The sequence below is a fragment of the Acartia tonsa genome, chromosome 15, assembly GCF_053477335.1.
Source record: "Acartia tonsa isolate MP-2025a chromosome 15, ASM5347733v1, whole genome shotgun sequence".
In the NCBI taxonomy this organism is placed as follows: Eukaryota; Metazoa; Arthropoda; class Copepoda; order Calanoida; family Acartiidae; genus Acartia; species Acartia tonsa.
This window is the reverse complement of record NC_137274.1, coordinates 7,661,489-7,681,274: the sequence shown is the minus strand read 5'-3', so window position 1 is coordinate 7,681,274 and position 19,786 is coordinate 7,661,489. Positions and strand designations below refer to the sequence as shown.

Sequence of the window (19,786 nt, the reverse complement as noted above, 5' to 3'; positions counted from 1 at the left end):
ACTCTTTCTTTACTTGGTCAGTCAATCTGTCTGCTATGCTTGAAATATAAAAATATTAAAATGTATGTGAAAGGTTTCGTGATTTATTCTGTGACATTTAGGAAATAGAGGGCCAGCTGGAGTCTGAAAGGAAGTACCAGGAAAGGCTTATTGCTGAAGACTTTGGAAACTCTACTATTGGAAAAATTAGGTATTTAATTATAAACAGTGTAAAAATTAGTGCCCAGTTCAAAAATAACTTTTTAAGGTTGACCATTTTTTCTAAAGGTCAACGTAAGCAAGTACAACCAACAAATACCTTTATAAAATCAGTCAACCTACAGCATCTTTAGGTCAACCTAAAATTTCCAGAAGTCGACCTATGTCTTTTGTGAACTAGGCTTAGAAGACTTAAGAAGTATTATATGGTTAAACCTACTTATCCATGTCAGAGATTTAGCAATATTATCTTATTTTCTTGATTTGCTTGCAGAGTTTTATATAAATAAGAAAACATTTTTAATGATTTTAAGCAAATTATGCCTCAAGTTTATGATTATGAAAACCATCCCTTTGATTGTATGACCATTGTCTAGAATTCCTAACAGTATAATGTAATGAGTTTCACTGTTTAAGGACAAAGGCATTACCCTTACATAAATATTTATATAATGTTTCTTTAGTAGAAGTCACAAAGTGTTTGGCCAAGGTTCAAACCCACCACCTTTCTGATAATTATTTAGTAAATTTTAATAAACAATAAAGCTTTGTAAACTAAACTGCGAACCAAAAAAATAGGCAAATCTGAATTTGCAGAATAGCAGCTTTAATATCCATTTAGGATGAGTTTACTGTAAATATAAAATGTAGATGCATCTTTTGGTTACAAGTTTCCACCGTTAATTTTTTATTAATCAGCACCACTGAAGCACAAGATCTCAAAAACAGCATGTTGGGTAAAAACTGGTGAACCAAAAAGATATGCAAATCCAAAACAAATCAATGGAAAAATGATTATTTTGCACCTTTCTTCTGTTTTAAAGATTGATTCTGATAAATTAACAATTTTTAAAGGGATTTATGTATTAATTATTATGAAATGTAGTATAAGGTAGAAATTAATGATTTTTTTAAAATAAGAAATATTAGAAAAAAAGAAATTTGACCCCTATCACTTTGGAGGACAGTTGCTGACCTCCAGTCTTATGGATGAAGCTAAATACATATTAAAAATAATAATTACTCCCAAAAGTATAAAAAATGATTTTTAATGTGTTAAAAAATCCATTTTAAAATCTTGATTTTGAGGATGATGGCCTTTAAGATGCTCCTATGGGTAGTGATGGTGAGCCAAATGTTATCAAAGTGCATGACCATGATGACAACTTATATATTGAACTATGGTCCATTTTTTGTATTAATAGCAGCCTCCAGACAAGCAGGATTAAAAAACAAAAAAATTGCAATTTTAATTACTCAAATGCATAAGGTAATTACTGTTGTTTTTAGAAAATGTTTATATTTCTTGTCGGTTGTCCATTGGAGATTGCTATGGCTACAAAAAATGGTACATATGTTGATAGACAAGTTGTTGTAATGGGCATGTACTTAGATAACATTTGGCTCACCATCATCACCAATAGGAGTTTCTGAAAAGACATCATCCACAAAATCAAGATTTTAAAATGTTTTTTTAGCACATTAAAAAGCATTTTTGTATACTTTTCAGGGTAATTTTTATCTTTAACATGTATTAGGCTACATCCATTAAACTGGAGGTCAGCAGCTGACCTCTAAATTGATAGGGGTTGAATTTCTTTTTTTCTAATATTTCTTATTTTAAAAAATCATTAATTTCTACCTTATACTACATTTCATAATAATTAATGCAAAAATTCCTTACAAAAAATTGTTATTTTATCAGAATCAATCTTTAAAACAGAAGAAAAGTGCAAAGAAATAGTTTTTCCATTGATTTGTTTTGGATTTGCATATCTTTTTGGTTCACCAGTTTTTACCCAAAATTCTGTTTTTGAGATATTGTGCTTCATTGGTGCTGATTAATAAAAAATAAAAAGATGCATCTACATATTATATTTACAGTAAACTCATCCCAAATGAATAATGAAGGTGCCATTTTGAAAATTCGGATTTGCCTATTTTTTGGTTTGCAGTTTAGCTAGGGCAGGTAAGAGCAGGGAAGGTAACTGGAACGGTGTTTGCAAAGTCTGTCTTTTTGGGGTTTCAAAAAAATAGATCTTGTTGTACTTTTGCATACATTTTGACAAATATGTCTTTTTGTTTTCAGGAGTTACCTGTGGAACCTGACAGAGTATCCAGAAACTTCTCTAGCAGCTAGGGTAAGTTATGGAAAAATTTTTAATCTGAAATTCCCTTTTGATAAAGTGAAACTCCTCAAAAAGCTCCCTGCAGGAAAAAAGTTAATACGTCTAAAAGTAAAGGAAAATAGTTAACATGTCTAGAAATATTTTATGTAAATGAAGATAATAGGCGAAAACAATATTGCTGTAATATATCCAAGACTATCCCGTAAAGAAAAGATAATACTCCTAGAAATACTACCTCTAAAAAAAGATAGTATGCTGGTACAGAAAATATACTATTTCTAGTAATACTGCCTATAGTTTAAAATATAACATTTATACAATCTCACTTTGACATATCTAATACCATCCTTGAATGAAGAGATAATACTCCTAGTAACACACCCACTAAGTTTAAATAGTATGCTTATACAATCTGTACAATGCTGTAATATATCCAATACCATCCGTAAAGAAAAGAAAATACACATAGAAATAATTTCTCTAAGTAAAGATAGTACACTTGTACAATCTTGCTGTAACAAATCAAATACTATCCTTTAAAAGTAAAGATAACATACCTATAAATAAACCACAAAGCAAATATTTACCACTTTTACATTCCCACTATCATATCCAAAAAATATACACCTAGAAATACTACCTCCAAGAAAAGATAGTACACTGGTACAATCTTGCTTTAATATATCCAATACTATCCCATAAAGACAATATACTACCTCTAGAAATACTGCCTATAGTTTAAAATATAACATTTATACAATCTCACTGTAACATATCCAATACCATCCTTGAATGAATAGATAATACTCCTAGTAACACACCCACTAAGTTTAAATAGTATGCTTATACAATCTTGCTATAATATATCCAATACTATCCCTTAAAGACAATATACTATCTCTAGAAATACTGCCTATAGTTTAAAATATAACATTTATACAATCTCACTGTAACATATCCAATACCATCCTTGAATGAATAGATAATACTCCTAGTAACACTCCCACTGAGCTTAAATAGTACGCTTATACATTCTTACTGTAATATATCCAATACTATCCCATAAAGAAAAGATAATACACCAAGATATACTCCCTGTAAATAAAGGTAGTACACCAAGTATAGCTCCCTGTAATATATCCAATACTATCCCATAAAGAAAAGATAATACACCAAGATATACTCAATGTAAATAAGGGTAGTACACCAAGTATGGCTCCCTGTAATATGTCCAATGATAAACTATCTCTGTTCACTTGGCGTGTAATTCAAAAATGTGAACATGCATAGGAAAAATTAAACTTTTCTCAAACATGGCTATCCTCAAAATTGGCTCTGCTATTTTTGGAATATTACGCATAGTTTGTCAAACAAATTAAAGTGAATATTTAACCACAACCAACTACCTTCTTTTCCCCTTTCTTACCCATTTTCCTTAAGTTTCAACACAAAATAAGTCTTATGCCAACATTACATCCAATTTTCAGCAATTTTAAATGGAATTTATTTGCTGAATCACGACCCCTGACTTTTAAGAAATTTATTTTTACCTTTATAATTTGAAAGCTTATTTCTTACTCAAAATTTTCAACCATGATTTCCTAAGAATACTAAATATTTCCCAAACTTTGCCAACTTTTTTCATTTTTAAGAGTTTTTTTTCAACAAATTATTAAACTTTCTCGTTCTTGCTCTGAATACAAAAGAAAGGCAATTCTCAACTAATTCTAAATTAAGTGCTGCTGAAATTGAAAGTTTTTTTATAGAAAAATGTGTTTTTTCTTCTTGGATGAAATTATAGATGCTGCGCAAAATGGTACAAAAAAATGTCGTCATACTATAAAGTTATCCAATGAGAGGCCAGTATACATTGTAATTGACCAATGGTAAAATATATACTCGCCTCTCATTGGTTATTTTATCATATGACGTCAATTTTTTTGTACCATTTTGTGCAGCATCGAAATTATAAGTTATCTCATCCTGTCTGATAAACATTCTCTATATTTGAGAAATCACTGATCTAAAAAGGATATTTGATAAATAACCAGGATTCTCTATATTCATAATTTTTAAAAGCGAAGCTTTTCTATAATTAGGGTAGGTCCGTCCGTCCGTCCGAGATAGATAGCTTTTATTCGTTAATTTAGGCATGTTAGAATTGTCCTATCGATTTCAAACTTTGCATGATGATTCCTGTAGTAGTTGGGTACGATTTAGAAAGCGTAGCAACTCTATAATCATTACCAGAATGTCCGTACGTCCATTTTTCTACTTTTTTAACAACAAATTTTTAAGTGTTTTAGTTATCCGTTTGATCTGATTTTTGGTATATTGATTCATGGGACAACAAAGAACAATATTATAAGCGAAGCAACTCTATAATCACGTCCAAAAATGTAAGTATGTCCATAAACATTATCCTGTTTTTAAGCAGTTTTTCAACAAATTTACCTACAATTTTGATTCGACATTTATACATTTATGTTCCGATTTTTCAGTTCAGATACTATACAAGTGTTAATGTCCGTTTGTCCTACCGTTTCAGTGCTTCGCTTTTATGGATGTTGTCATCCTTGTTATTGGTAGTAAGTTGGTGCTCACTTTGAAATGGACAATTTATTTTGAACTGACACATCCTGTAGTTTCTTTAGAACATGATATTTTCTGTGGAAGCATTCAGAGAGAATTTCATTGTTTTCTTTGTTTTTCTACAATTTTTCTGTAAATAAATTTGTTATGAATTAATTTTCGTTTTAAATTAACCAAAATATGGTATCAAATATCAGGAATAATTACCAACAAGCAAAATAAACTTAAAATAATATTTTGGGGGCAGATTTAGAGGTCATCAATTCTACGATGTGTTTACCCTCAACAACAGCTGATATTACGTATATGTTTAGTGATTTTTTTTCGAATTGATTTCATTATTGAAATAAGATGATGAAATATGAAAAAAGTAGCCATAATTCATATTTGCAAAATTTAAGTCCAGCCACAAACTTCAATCTACTTTTCTTTTAAAATATACATAAAAGAATAGTCAATATTATAAAGTCAAGACTGTCTTAAAGATAGAAAAAAAACTTTTGGAAATTTAGAATTTTTCTGAATTTTTAGGTTAAAGTAATTAACATAAAGTCTGTTGGCAAAATAATAGGTTAACAACTATTTTATTGCACATCCTTTGTCTAAAAGGCAAATTAGAATAGAATATGTGTAAGAATTTGTATGTATGTATAAGTATGAAACTACTCTATAACTGTCTGTCTGTCTGTTGGTACTGTCAAGGTCTTGTAAAGTTAAGTTATATTGGATAACCATGCAGTGGTATTGTTGGAGTTGGCCCAGACTCTAGCCTCAGGGGTTTAGCATTAGGGGTGTGTTGGCAGACGTGTGTAACATCAAGTATAGAGAAGCTTTGCTTATCTTATACATAACAATTTAACTAAGGTAGATTTCTAAAGTTGGTGTTTATTTGAGTAAAGTAACATATATACTAAATACATGGGACAACAATCAATAATACACGGAATTAAGGATACATATGAAGCATAATTACATGGCAAAGATATAGTATAGAAATGATAATTAAGTAGGGCTGATCCCCTCCCTGCAAAGGTGAGGGGACAGCAGATGAATATTGATTAAACACACATTTGGGGTTGGATAACTAAACAACAACATAATAAATTATATAGGGGGTATTTACAATGGCTGCTCCCGTAGCTCAAGGGAATCAACAAAATTAACATGAGCTGACCGAGCAAAGCTACACTATAGCTGGGTAAAGTAAGGAGCATACCACAGTTAGACTTAATCCATTTTCTAAGTTACTCAATAAATCCTGTTATATAAAGTAGTAATATTTTTTATCTTAAGCTTAAGATTTTAATAACTACTAAACTGATTGAGCTCTCTATTTTAGAGAAGCTTTACATAGGTCCTGGGAGGGTTTTAAGATATTTAATTTTATTTATTATGCTGCAGAATGCTACAGACGGACAGACAGACGGACAGACGGACAGACGGACAGACAGACGGACAGACAGACGGACAGACAGACGGACAGACGGACAGACAGACGGACGGACAGACGGACAGACAGACGAACGGACAGACAGACGGACAGACAGACGGACAGACGGACAGACAGACGGACAGACGGACAGACAGACGGACGGACAGACGGACAGACAGACGGACGGACAGACAGACGGACGGACAGACGGACAATATATAATATAATAAGAATGTTTCAGATAACGGCGTTCACAAGCATGTCAGTGGTTATAATCTCAACAGTCACCTTTGTTCTCTCCACCATGCCAGAGCTAACTGATGATATAGGAATTTTAAAGCATAAAAAATATATACACAAGGATGACAACATCCATAAAAGCGAAGCACTGAAACGGTAGGACAAACGAACATTAACACTTGTAGATTGTCAGAACTGAATTAGCAGAATATTAATGCATCAGTACAAACAATATTGTAAGTAAATTTGTTGCAAATTACATTATTGGACTTGTTTATGGAGATGCTTTGCTTATAAAATTGTACCTTGTTGTAATAGGAATCATATTTCAAAAAATCAAAAGAATCGGATGATTTTAACATTCTAAAATTTGTTGTCAAAAAAGTCAAAAATCGACATGCTTCAAATGGACTGACCCTAATTATAGAAAAGCTTTCCTTATGGCTTAAAAAATAAGCAAATTACACCTGTATTTGTAAGTAAAAAAGGACCTTAAAACAAAGGTTGTTAAATAAAAGGATGAAAGCAGCAAAAAATGGCGTTACCTTACCTATATAAGAAAATTCATTATCAAACAGGGGACATGCAATTTTTTTTTTAGCCTTCTAGATCTAATAGGAGCTGATATAATAAGGGCAAGGGGATGATGAAAAAATCACCGTCTTTTGTCTTATCTCTCTGAAAATACCTGAAAAACTTAAAAATTGTTATGCTCTAAAAAAAAATTAGACATGATTCTATTCGACGAAGAAAACAATGCAACAGAGGTACAGAGATAGATAGATAGATAGATAGATAGATAGATAGATAGACAGACAGACAGACAGACAGACAGACAGACAGACAGACAGACAGACAGACAGACAGACAGACAGACAGACAGACAGACAGACAGACAGACAGACAGACAGACAGACAGACAGACAGACAAACAGACAGACAGACAGACAGACAGACAGACAGACAGACAGACAGACAAACAAACAAACAGACAGACAGACAGACAAACAGATAGACAAACAGATAGACAAACAGATAGACAAACAGATAGAAAAATAGATAGACAGCCAGACAGACATACAGACAGACAGACAGACAGACAAACAAACAGATAGACAAACAGATAGACAAACAGATAGACATACAGACTGATAGACAAATAGATAGACAGACATACAGACAGACAGACAGACAGAAAGACAGACAGACAGACAGACAAACAGACAAACAGACAAACAGACAAACAGACAAACAGACAAACAGACAAACAGACAAACAGACAAACAGACAAACAGACAAACAGACAAACAGACAAACAGACAAACAGACAAACAGACAAACAAACAAATAGATAGACAAATAGATAGACAGCCATATAGACAGACAGTCAGACAGATTGGCTGACAGACTGAAAGACTGACAGAGAGACATGGAGATATACAAACAGACTGATAGACAAATAGATAAGTAGATAGATGGATAGATAGATAGGTAGATAGGTGGATCGATATTTAGGTAGATAAATAGATTTGCAGTTTTAATTAATGACAATTTATAATATTTTTTTCTAGATTGACCCAGATAAGCCAGTCGTAGTAAGATGGGAATATGTAAGATTTTTTTTAAAGCGATGCTTTTCCATAATTAGTGTCAGTCCGTCCGTCCAGACGTCCACAACGGCTAGGTGACGATTAGTTCTTTTCGTCAATTTATACATGTCAGAATTGTCATATCGATTTCAAATTTTGTATGGTGATTTCTATAACAGTTTTGTACGATTTAGAAAGCGTAGCTACTTTATAATCATTACCAGATTTTAACTTTTCTGACGACTTTTTTGTATGCTTTTATTATCCTATTCATCTGATTTTGGGAATACTAATTTATATTTCAACAAGGTACAATTTTATAAGTGAAGTAACTCTATAACCAAGTATTAAAATTGTTAGTATGTCCTTAAACAGAATCCTGTATTTTTGCATTAAATTTACTTACAACATTGTTAAGACTTATACATTTATATTATGATTATTCAATTTTGAAGCTCTACAAGTGTTAATGTTGAATTGTCCTACTGTGTCAGAGCTTCGTTTTTATGGATGTTGTCATCCTTGCTTAGTAGCAAAGCTACTCTGTAAGCGCCGTGTCTGTACTTCTGTCTGTCTGTTAGATATCCACAAAAAGCCAAAAACCTGACCTGGACAAGCATTAAACTAGCCTGTAAATTGTAGAATGATCGGTTTTGTCGTTTCTGAGATCCTATTGAACACACATCCTGTTACTTTAACTGTCTTTAAGTTTTTTGTAATTTAACAAAAATTTCCAAAATCTTTTTAAATCAATTTTGAAATAGTTATTTGTCGCATCGTATTATAAACAGCTTTCCGCGGATATAGAATGTACATTTATAAGATCAAAACCAGTTTTAATCTTATGGTTTTTTTATTCATAGAAAGCTGGATATAATACGATGCTAGACATAGTTTTTTCGTATGGATAAGAACCGGTTCCTATCCACCGGATTCGAATGAATACGAGCAAAAATCTTTTATTTTTCCCAAAAAAAAATCTGGCAAAAAATTTATAATATTTTGTTTTAGGGAATTCTAGCTTTGAGAATAATCGACGAACTTACAATGTGGTTTTTCACTCTAGGTAATAATTCTACTTTCGTAGCTACTCTATTGTAGATTAAAATTATTGGTTGAAAATATTAGACACTTATATTTTGAACTAATTGCTAAAGTTATAAAGAAATTCCAAAAGTTTAATAATAACGTTTTCTTATTCGTTGAATTAAGAAATTTGGGGACTTATATTTGATTTTGATTTGTTGGTTCATTAAGTTTAGTGTCCGAACGGTTCAACCACTAATTATGATCTACAGAAGGGGAAACTTTGTGTATCATCATTGGGGATGTACATCAATTTATCGGCCATTGTCTTATCCCTTTAGATTCCTATAATGAAAGTCCCCAAAGTATTTAAGTATTTAAAACTTTGGGTACCAGTATAATTTACCGTCTTACAAGGATATAAAGGGATAAGACAATGGCTGATAAATTGATGTACATTTCAAAATGATGACATACAAAATTACCCCTTATGTAGATTAAAGTTAGTGGTTGAAAAGTTTGGACACTCAACTTAATAAACCAACCATTAAAAATTCTCTTAAGTCTCCAAAGTTCTAACACTAAAGTTATTTTAAAACTTTGGGGACTAGTATAATAAACAGCCCAATGTCCCCTCTCTCTCTCTCTGGCATACTTACCTACTTGCCTTATTAAGATACTAGCGGCTACGCCCCCTAGAAGCCTCTAGGGGCACTTAAGTTAGGAGGGGGAAAAGTCGTCCTCATCCCATATTAAATTTGAGTATCAAAAAAATAAATAAAATATTTTTGGGAAGGAGGGGGGTGAAGACACCCTCCCCAAAAATAGTTTAAAACCTTCCCAGAACCTATAAGAAGCTTCACTGTAAAGGAAAACAATATCGGTTCAGCAGTTACCGAGATCCTTCGGGACAGACAAAAAACTATATAATAGGATATTTTGAGTTATGGGATGTTTCTATTATGCCAGTTACGACCACTTTGTTAAAAATTCCATGTCGATATAAAACAGACCGCTGACATTGAGTCCATGGATCTAAAGAGATAAGACAATGGTCGATAAATCGATGTACATTTCCAAATAATGACATACAAAATTACCCCTTCTGTGCATAACAATTAGTGGTTGAAAAGTTTGGACACTGAACTAAGTAAACCAATCAATCAAAATTCAAAGTCCCCAAAGTTGTTACACCAAAGTTATTTTAAAACTTTGGGGACTAGTATAATAAACAGCTCATTGTCCCCTCTCTCTCGCTGCATCGAGTCAAAATATCCAAAAAATGTTTTAAGGTTCAACTTAGTTTTTTCTGTTCAAATTATTTTTTTATGAATTTTCCGTCTAGTTTTTTTTTCACCACGTTAATCCTATTAGCACCAGGGTGTTTTTACATTTAAGCCATAGAAATTATTTCTATATTAAAGTAATAGAATGCTTATGTGTTTGTCTGTTTTTTTTATATAAATTATCAGGGGTGTAAAGGGATAAGACATTGGATGCTATATTGATGTACATCCCCAATGATGATACAACAAAGTACACCTTTTGTAGATTAAAATTAGTGGTTGAAAAGATTGAACATTCAACTTAATGAAACAACCAATCAAAATTCACTATATTCCCCAAAGTTGTTAAGGAAACGAAGTTATAATAAAATTTGGGGACTAGTGTAATAAAACAACCATTGTCCTCTCTCTCTCTTAATAAATTTTAGTGATAAAAGAAAATGCTTTAATTTTCAGAGCTGGATCTTTAAATCATTTTAGTGGTGAGCCAGAACGGGGTGAGCCAACTTTCCACCAATGAAAGCACAGCATTTTATGAAATGCCGCTCTGTGATTGGCTGAAATTCGGCGCACCCCGATATGGCTCACCGCTAAAATGATTTAAAGATCCAGCTCAGGTAAGATGTCCTAGATTGTGTTTTATCTATTTTGGAAAGGGTAATTCCAGAATCCTATGAAAAATGCCCCCAAAAATATAAATCCCCCAAACCCCTAAAATAAAGGTTGTTGACAAAGGAGTGCCAAACTAACCCACGCGGTAGGGGCGTGATTTAAATATATATAGTACACGGTTGAATTTGTTCCACTGGCAAGAAATTTTGGTTTTTTGATAACCCGTTTTACCCCATCCCTTATCCTCTACCCCACTTTTGCTTTCATTACAAAATTCTTCCATCCTAACTTAACAACGCTACTCAAAAATGTAGCTCACCAAATTTACACATAAGGTGACGTTAACATGGGAAATACATATAATTAATTTTGAAAATAATATATCCAAGTGCGTCTGTCGATAAAAAGAGAAAGACGCAATCAATCATTTAGCTCTTTATTTTTAATTTTTTAAGTTCAAAAATATTGTACTCGGCTATTCCTTGGCCGATTTAGGCTTTTAATCATATCCTGGCCGAGACAAATTTAGACCATTGACTAATCAAAAATCAGTTCAGTTAGAGGGATACCCAACGTCTCATTTTATTGCGTGGGTTAGTTTGGCACTCCTTTGTCAACAACCATAGTACACATTCATCTAAACTTAATTTAGGGGGTTACATATTATTACAACGTAGTTATAAGACTTGGGTAGCAATAAAATGAGACGTTGGGTATCCCTCTAACTGAACCGATTTTTGATTAGTCAACGGATCTAAATTTGTCTCAGCCAGGATATAATTAAAAGCCTAAATCAGCCAAGGATTAGCTGAGTACAATAGTTTTAAACTAAAAAAATTAAAAATAAAGAGCTAAATGATTGATTGCGTTTTTCTCTTTTTATCGACAGACGCACTTGGATATATCATTTTCATAATGAATGATATGTATTTCGCTTTTTAATGTCAGTTTATGTGTAAATTTGGTGAGCTACATTATTGAGTAGCGTTGTTAAGTGTGGATGGAAGAATTTTGTAATGAAAGCAAAAGTGGGGTAGAGGATAAGGGATGGGGTAGAAACCAGTTACAATAAATCCTGAATTTCTTGTCAATGGATCAAATTCGACCAAAATAAATGGGTGGAAGAGGGGGGGGGGGACAATGGGTCAAAACATACCACCTGTAGGGAAAAAAGAAAAACACATGAAAATAATAAAAATAAGTGTAGAAAAAAAAAAAAATTTGGGTACTTACAACCTAGGGGAAAAAATAACCATAGAAAAAAAGACCTAGGGAAAAAATAAACATTTAAGGGAAAATATAACAACACGGGAAAAAATAGACAACTTAGGGAAAAAATAAACAGGAAAAAAAAAGGAAACGGCAGTGGGTAGAGCAAATGGAATTTAGCAACCTTGGGAAAAAATCAACTATAATGGGAAAAAAGATTTCAAAAAAAATCCGCGAGAAAGTATAGACACCCCTTAACCGCGAGAAAATCAATTAAATTACACGGAAGGGTTAATTTACACATTTATGTGGTGGGGAGACCAGGGATACAAAGGGATAAGACAATGGCCGATAAATTGATGTACATCCCTATTGATTACATACAAAATTGACCCTTCTGTAGATTATAGTAAAACGTTTGGACACTCAACTTATTAAATCAATTGTGTTTCAGTTTGGCTGAGAACCGGTTCTTATTCAGCGGATATTAATCGGCTTTAAAGCCGTAAATTTTCCTTAGGTTGATTTGATATATTTGAATTATGAATTTATGTATGTATGTGTGTGTTTTATCCATCCTTTAACCCTTACAGATCGGGCCCCAATTCCCACCTTAATAGATCGGGGGGGGGGGGCTCAAAGAGCCCCCCCCTCTATCTCGGCTCCTGGTACAGATAAAGACGTAAAATTTGTTTCTGGTGGTTCATGTGTATTTTTAGAGAAAATTACTTTTTCTAGTCATAGCAGTCAGACCGCTCCTTAGCCGCTTTTTAGCGGCCAGCCGCTAAATTTTAAAACAGCTATAGAGCGGCCAATTTTGCAGCTAGGATGACCAAATTTTAGGACGAACTTTTATTTTTCATAACAAAAAAATTACTTTTTCTGATCATCGCCGAAAAACGGCAAATAACGGAAACCGCCATTTTCGGCGGTTACGGCGGTAAAACGGCGGTTGGCGGCGCAAATTAATATTTTTATATGTTTATTACTGCTCAAGGATTTACCAAAAAAAATTATAGGTCTCTAGCTGTGATAGAAGCCACGATATTCATGATTTATATCTGTAGTAAAAGCCGGACAAAAATCGGTCATAAAGTCGGTCAGGGAGTGGTCAAACGGTCATAACACCACTTTTCTCAGAAGGTCATTGATATCTAAGTATTTACCAAAAAAATTTTAGGTTTCTACCTTATACACAAAAGTCATAATGTAGAAATTAAGATTTATTTAGAATTTTTTCTAATTTTTTTTGCTACCCCACCGACTTTGACCGGACACCACGACCGACACAGACCAGATATCCGAATAAAATCAACTCTTGCCGACGTATAATTACTAAACTTAAAAAGTCATGAAGTTACAGCTCTCCATCTTACCTACAAAAAAAATGAGATTGAAAAAACTAGAGGGGGGGGCTCTTTGAGCCCCCCCCCCCCGATCTGTAAGGGTTAAAAATCCTGATCTGATTATCCAAGTTGCTGAATTTGAGTTGCCAATTTTGTACATAGTTTCCTCGGTGTTTCCTCATCCTATCTCAATATTTACTACTAGCTAAATAAGCTTCAAAATTCCAAATTTTGGATATTTTTTTGGAAGTTTGAAACTTTTTTAAGGAAACTGTATACACAACCAGAAACTCAAATTCAGTTGACCGGAAACTATGTACACAATCATAAACTCAAATTCAATCGAACAGTTATAAGCACAACCAAGATAGACGTTAGCTGCGGACACGACAGACGGAAGGACGATCCATGTTTTCGATTGTAGAGAAGCTTCGCTTCTAACGCTACAACATGAAATATTTATATTCACAAGGTTATTGGTCTAAAGTTATAATAATACTTTCAACAAATTAGGTTAGGTGAAATGCAATGAAAATAGATTCCTTACCTTTGTAAATATAACAGATCTATAGTATAGATGTAAATACAGACAACTACCTCCCTTCCTTTTTTAAAGATATCTTTCGTCTGCTTCTAAATTATTTTCTGCTACTTGGTTGTGTTAATGTAAGCGACACCATTGGTTGATTTTCTATGACTCAAAAAAGAAAGGTTGCACAAGGCGGTTATGATGGGGAGATACAGTTATTTAACCCTTTCTCCCTCTAATGTTTTACTCTAATGCATATATTCTGGGGGAGAAGTCAAACATACAATGGCTATATACAGTTAGGGAGTTGAATCCATTTTTATAGAAGCAGAAATATAATCTATGATTATGGTTTGGACCCTCTAAAACTGTAATCTACCCTTCCACTTTCCCCTCTCTTGGTGAAGATATCTTCAACGCCGATACGATATTTGAAATATAAGATTCCACTTTTGTCTCTTTTGTTGAAGATATCTTCACCAAGAGAGGCAAAAGTGAAATCTTAAATTTCAAAAATCGTATCGGCGTTGAAGATATCTTCACCAAGAGAGGGGAAAGTGGAATCTTACATTTCAAAAATCGTATCGGCGTTGAAGATATCTTCACCAAGAGAAGGGAAAGTAGAATCTTACATTTCAAAAATCGTATCGGCGTTGAAGATATCTTCACCAAGAGAGGGTAAAGTGGAAAGGTAGATTACAGTTTTAGAGAGTCCAAACCATAATCATAGATTATATTTCTGCTTCTATAAAAATGGATTCAACTCCCTAACTGATATAGGATAAAATAAGAATTGAAATACATATATTTTTACAATACTTTTTAGTGCAAAAGGACTGGTTTTAATTTTAGAATTGTACATTTTTATATTCATAGAAAGCTGATTAAAATATGTTGGGATAATAGTTATATCTAGCATCATATTATAAACAGCTTTCTGCGGATATAAAATGTACAATTATAAGATTAAAACCAGTTTTTTTTAGCCCTGAGAGGCCGAAGGCACAAGCTAAAAAACTTATTGTTCTTATGATTGATTATATTAAAAAAAAAAATAGATATAATACAATGCTATACATAATTTTTGAGTATGGCTGAGAACCGGTTCTAATCCAACAGATATTAATCCGTTTCATAGAGATACGGAAAATAACTATTATTTATTTCTTTTTAGAATATTCCATGAGATTTTTGTGCTCTCCGAATAAATGGGAATTTTTCAAGGAATTTAATCAATCAATTAATCAATCAATCAATTTATTAATCAAATAGTGGTTGGGTCCCTAGCATCTAGAGGCCTGTTATTGAAAAGGATCGAGAATGGCTGGGTACAGTCCCTTTCGTGGCAACGCCTCTTAAGGGGTGTTTTCAAATATTTTCACAGTAGCTTTTTATAGGTTATTTTGGTTAGGTTAGGTGATTGTCCCGCAGGGTTAGACAATTGGCCCCGCAGGGCTTTAATCTTTTAATCTACACAGGGTAGTTTTGTGTATCATCATTTGGGATGTACATAATTTTATCGGCTATTGTCTTATCCCTTTAGATCAAGTACTCTTAACTTTGGTCTTGGAAAAATAGTTTTATAAATCTTAATTGATTGATTGATAGGCTCCGTTGAATCTGGTTGATCTACTTGCTATCCTACCCTACTTTGTCGGGTTTGTGGTCGAGGGAATGCAGGTTGGTTTAGTTCTAAATAGTGTCGCTAGGTGTTGCTTTTTAATTTACATATTTCAACACGTAGCACATCCGCGAGAAAGTCTAAAATGCTGCTAAATTGTCACTTGTGACGTCATAAAAATCTATCTTTTTTTTAGGGGGGGGGGTTCCTTACCTACTTCTCCTCTCATCCTTCCCTTTTTATGACGTCACATGTGACATTTAGGCTTTCTCACATCCACTTGTCAGTAGGGGGAGAAAGCCGCTCAAAAATATGACACGTGACGTCATAAAAATAAGGAAGATGAGAGGAGAAGTGGGTAAAAAAACCCTAAATAAGAGATGGATAATCCCTCATTTTTATGACGTCACGTGGCTGATTTTGAGCCACTTTCTCCCTGTACGCTTGTCATCGGGGAGGTGAAAGGTTTGTATATTGACCTAACACTGTATCACAACCAAAGATGTTAAAAATAATGCGCAAAATTAATTGTTAGAGTAGGGGGAATGCCTTGGCCAAAAAAAGGCAGCACTAAATACACAATTAAAACTTCAAGACAAAGGTAGAGCAATCAAAGGGTTGGTTGTTTGTTAGGTGTCACCTAACCTAATATCCCCGGGTGTTTGGACAGAAAAAGGACATGAAAAATCTAGGTTCAAGGTACCAAATAATACTAAATCATTTTCTTTAATACCCTTTTTTTGCTCTATACACGAAGTAACATTGAAAATATGCTACTTAAAACCACTTTTTGACCTAAATAACTGTTATTTTTAAAAGCGAAGCTTTTTTATAATTAGGGTCGGTCCGTACGTCTGTACATTCCTTAATTTAGACACGTTAGAATAATCCTATCGATTACAAATTTTGCATGGTGATCCCTGTAGTATTTAGGTACAATTTTAAAGCGTAGCAATTCTATAATTGTTACCAGAATGTCCGTACGTCCATTTTTTAAATGTTGATTTTTTCACTTTTTAACAACAAATTTTTATATGATCTAATTATCCAATTGATCTGATTTTTGGTATACTGATTCCTGGGATACCAAAGTACAATATTATAAGCGTAGCAACTAATGATAAATTCCGTAAAAATGAAAGTATGTCCATAACCTTGATCCTGTATCAAGCAGTTTTTCAATAAATTTACTTACAGTTTTGCTTCGACTCTTATACATTTATATTCTGATTATTCAGTGCTGACACTATACAAGTGTTAATGTTACTTTGTCCTACTGTTTCAGTGCTTCGCTTTTATGGATGTTGTCATCCTTTTTTTGTTATTTATTTTATTATAAAAACTTGATCTTTGTGTGGTAGTGATTCCACACCTAAAAATTCTACTCTTTAATCAAATTAATTATAAAATCAGCAAAGTTTTTTTTTTGTGGGGAAAGTTTTACATTTTAGCAAAATAGTCAAAATAGCCAAACACATCCGGGTATAATCAGGGCTATTTTAATTTACAATATTAATAGGATTTTATCCATCTATTGGTCCATCTATCTATCCATCTATCAATCCATCTATTGTTCCATCTATCGATCTATCTATTGATCCATCTATCGATCCATCTATTGATCCATCTATCGATCCATCTATCAATCCATCTATCGATCCATCTATCGATCCATCTATCGATCCATCTATCGATCCATCTATCGATCCATCTATCGATCCATCTATCGATCCATCTATCGATCCATCTATCGATCCATCTATCGATCCATCTATCGATCCATCTATCGATCCATCTATCGATCCATCTATCGATCCATCTATCGATCCATCTATCGATCCATCTATCGATCCATCTATTGATCCATCTATCGATCCATCTATCGATCCATCTATCGATCCATCTATCGATCCATCTATCGATCCATCTATCGATCCATCTATCGATCCATCTATCGATCCATCTATCGATCCATCTATCGATCCATCTATCGATCCATCTATCGATCCATCTATCGATCCATCTATCGTTCCATCTATCGATCCATCTATCGATCCATCTATCGATCCATCTATCGATCCATCTATTGATCCATCTATTGATCCATCTATTGATCCATCTATCGATCCATCTATCGATCCATCTATCGATCCATCTATCGATCCATCTATTGATCCATCTATCGATCCATCTATCGATCCATCTATCGATCCATCTATCGATCCATCTATCGATCCATCTATCAATCCATCTATCAATCCATCTATCGATCCATCTATTGATCCATCTATCGATCCATCTATCGATCCATCTATCGATCCATTTCTCGATCCATTCATCTATTGCATATGCATACGTATATTAGCAAAAAATATAACTTTGGCTATAGTAGGGTTAGAAGTAGAATTGGGCTGGATATTCGGTATGGCCGGATATCTGGTCGGATAATCGGCCATTTTCAATATCCAGCCGGATTCTGGATATTAAAATTATCCGGATAACGGACATCCAGATATCAAGTTATCCAGCTGGATGACTGGTAATTTGCCGGGTATCTGGCGTTGGTCAGAAATCTGGCCCAACTCTATATTAGAAGTTATAGTTATTTTATTTTCAAATAGCCCAACTGATCCGAATCGATCATGGCCAATAAAGCATCAGCATTTTGTCATTTTGTCACAGAAGATGATTAAAGTCCCTCAACAGATTATGACGTCATACGATAGAATAGCCAATGAGAGGCCTGCATAAATTTTACCATTGGTCAATTACAGTGTATACTGGCCTCTCAGTGGCTATTCTATCGCATGACGTTAAAATCCGGGTACATGGCAGATTTACCACTAGCAAAAATACAGTGATAATACTGTTATAAACACAGTGATTTGATGTCATAAACACAGTTGTACTGTCAAATTCACACCTGCATTTTTAGGGGGTATGACAAAAACACAGTTATTTTACTGTCATATTCACAGTTTTGCTGTCAATTATACACCTTACATATTGACAAAAATACATCATCTTCCTCAAACCTGAGGTTAAAAAATCGCATTTTTTAAAATCATTTTTTTGCTGTTCTATATAAATATAAAACTTTTTTGTTAAACTTTTTCCCCTTTTGTCTGGTGAACTAGGGTCCAGGGATATCAAGGGATCCATTTATCGATCCATCTATTGATCCATCTATTGATCCATCTATCAATTCATCTATAGATCCATCTATTGATCTATCTACTGATCCATCTATCGATTCATCTATCGATTCATATATTGATCCATCTATTGATCCATCTATTGATCCATTTATCGATTCATCTATCGCTTCATCTATCGATCCATCCATCGCTCCATCTATCAATTCATCTATCGCTCCATCTATCGCTCCATCTATCAATCCATCTATCGTCCATCTATCGATCCATCTATCGATGCATCTATCGATCCATCTATCAATCCATCTATTAATCCAACTATCGATCCATCTATCAATCCATCTATCAATCCATCTATCAATCCATCTATCGATCCATCTATCAATCCACCAATCAATCCATCTTTTTCGCCTTTTGTCTAGTGAACTAGGATCCAGGGATATCAAGAGATAAGACAATCCTTATATTAAAGTAACAGGATGTGTGTTTGTCTGTGTGTTTGTGTGTTTGTACCGAAGGATCTCGCTAACCGCTGAACCGATCGGGTTCTCCTTAACAGGGTAGCTTAGCATAGGTCTTATAACTATTTTGGGGTAGGGTACCACCACCCACCCAAGAAAAATCGCCCCTAGAAAAAATTACTTCCCCCCCACCCTAAAAAAAATTTTATTTTTAATTTTTCTTTTCAAATCTAAAATAGTAAATTCGACTCTCCCCTCCTAAAGTGCCCCTAGAGGCCTCTAGGGGCGTAGCCGCTAGTGGACTATAAATTGATAGTTAATTTTTTGTCCTGGATTACAATTATTGGTTGGTATGTTAGGG

At 33.7% G+C, this 19,786-nt stretch overlaps 1 protein-coding gene across 5 annotated transcripts in view; it reads left to right on the top strand.

Annotated features, from left to right (window-relative positions):
- The window catches only part of LOC145307188 (potassium voltage-gated channel subfamily B member 2-like), a 212,482-nt gene that overhangs the window by 106,016 nt on the left and 86,680 nt on the right, over nucleotides 1-19,786 (top strand). For all 5 annotated transcript variants that reach the window (XM_080149550.1, XM_080149552.1, XM_080149551.1 and 2 more), the window contains 8 exons: nucleotides 102-190; nucleotides 2,288-2,339; nucleotides 6,593-6,680; nucleotides 7,321-7,358; nucleotides 8,163-8,201; nucleotides 9,192-9,246; nucleotides 15,363-15,413; nucleotides 15,798-15,868. In XM_080149550.1, the coding sequence (XP_080005676.1) occupies nucleotides 102-190; nucleotides 2,288-2,339; nucleotides 6,593-6,680; nucleotides 7,321-7,358; nucleotides 8,163-8,201; nucleotides 9,192-9,246; nucleotides 15,363-15,413; nucleotides 15,798-15,868 (483 nt within the window). The remainder of the gene's footprint in view (nucleotides 1-101; nucleotides 191-2,287; nucleotides 2,340-6,592; nucleotides 6,681-7,320; nucleotides 7,359-8,162; nucleotides 8,202-9,191; nucleotides 9,247-15,362; nucleotides 15,414-15,797; nucleotides 15,869-19,786) is intronic.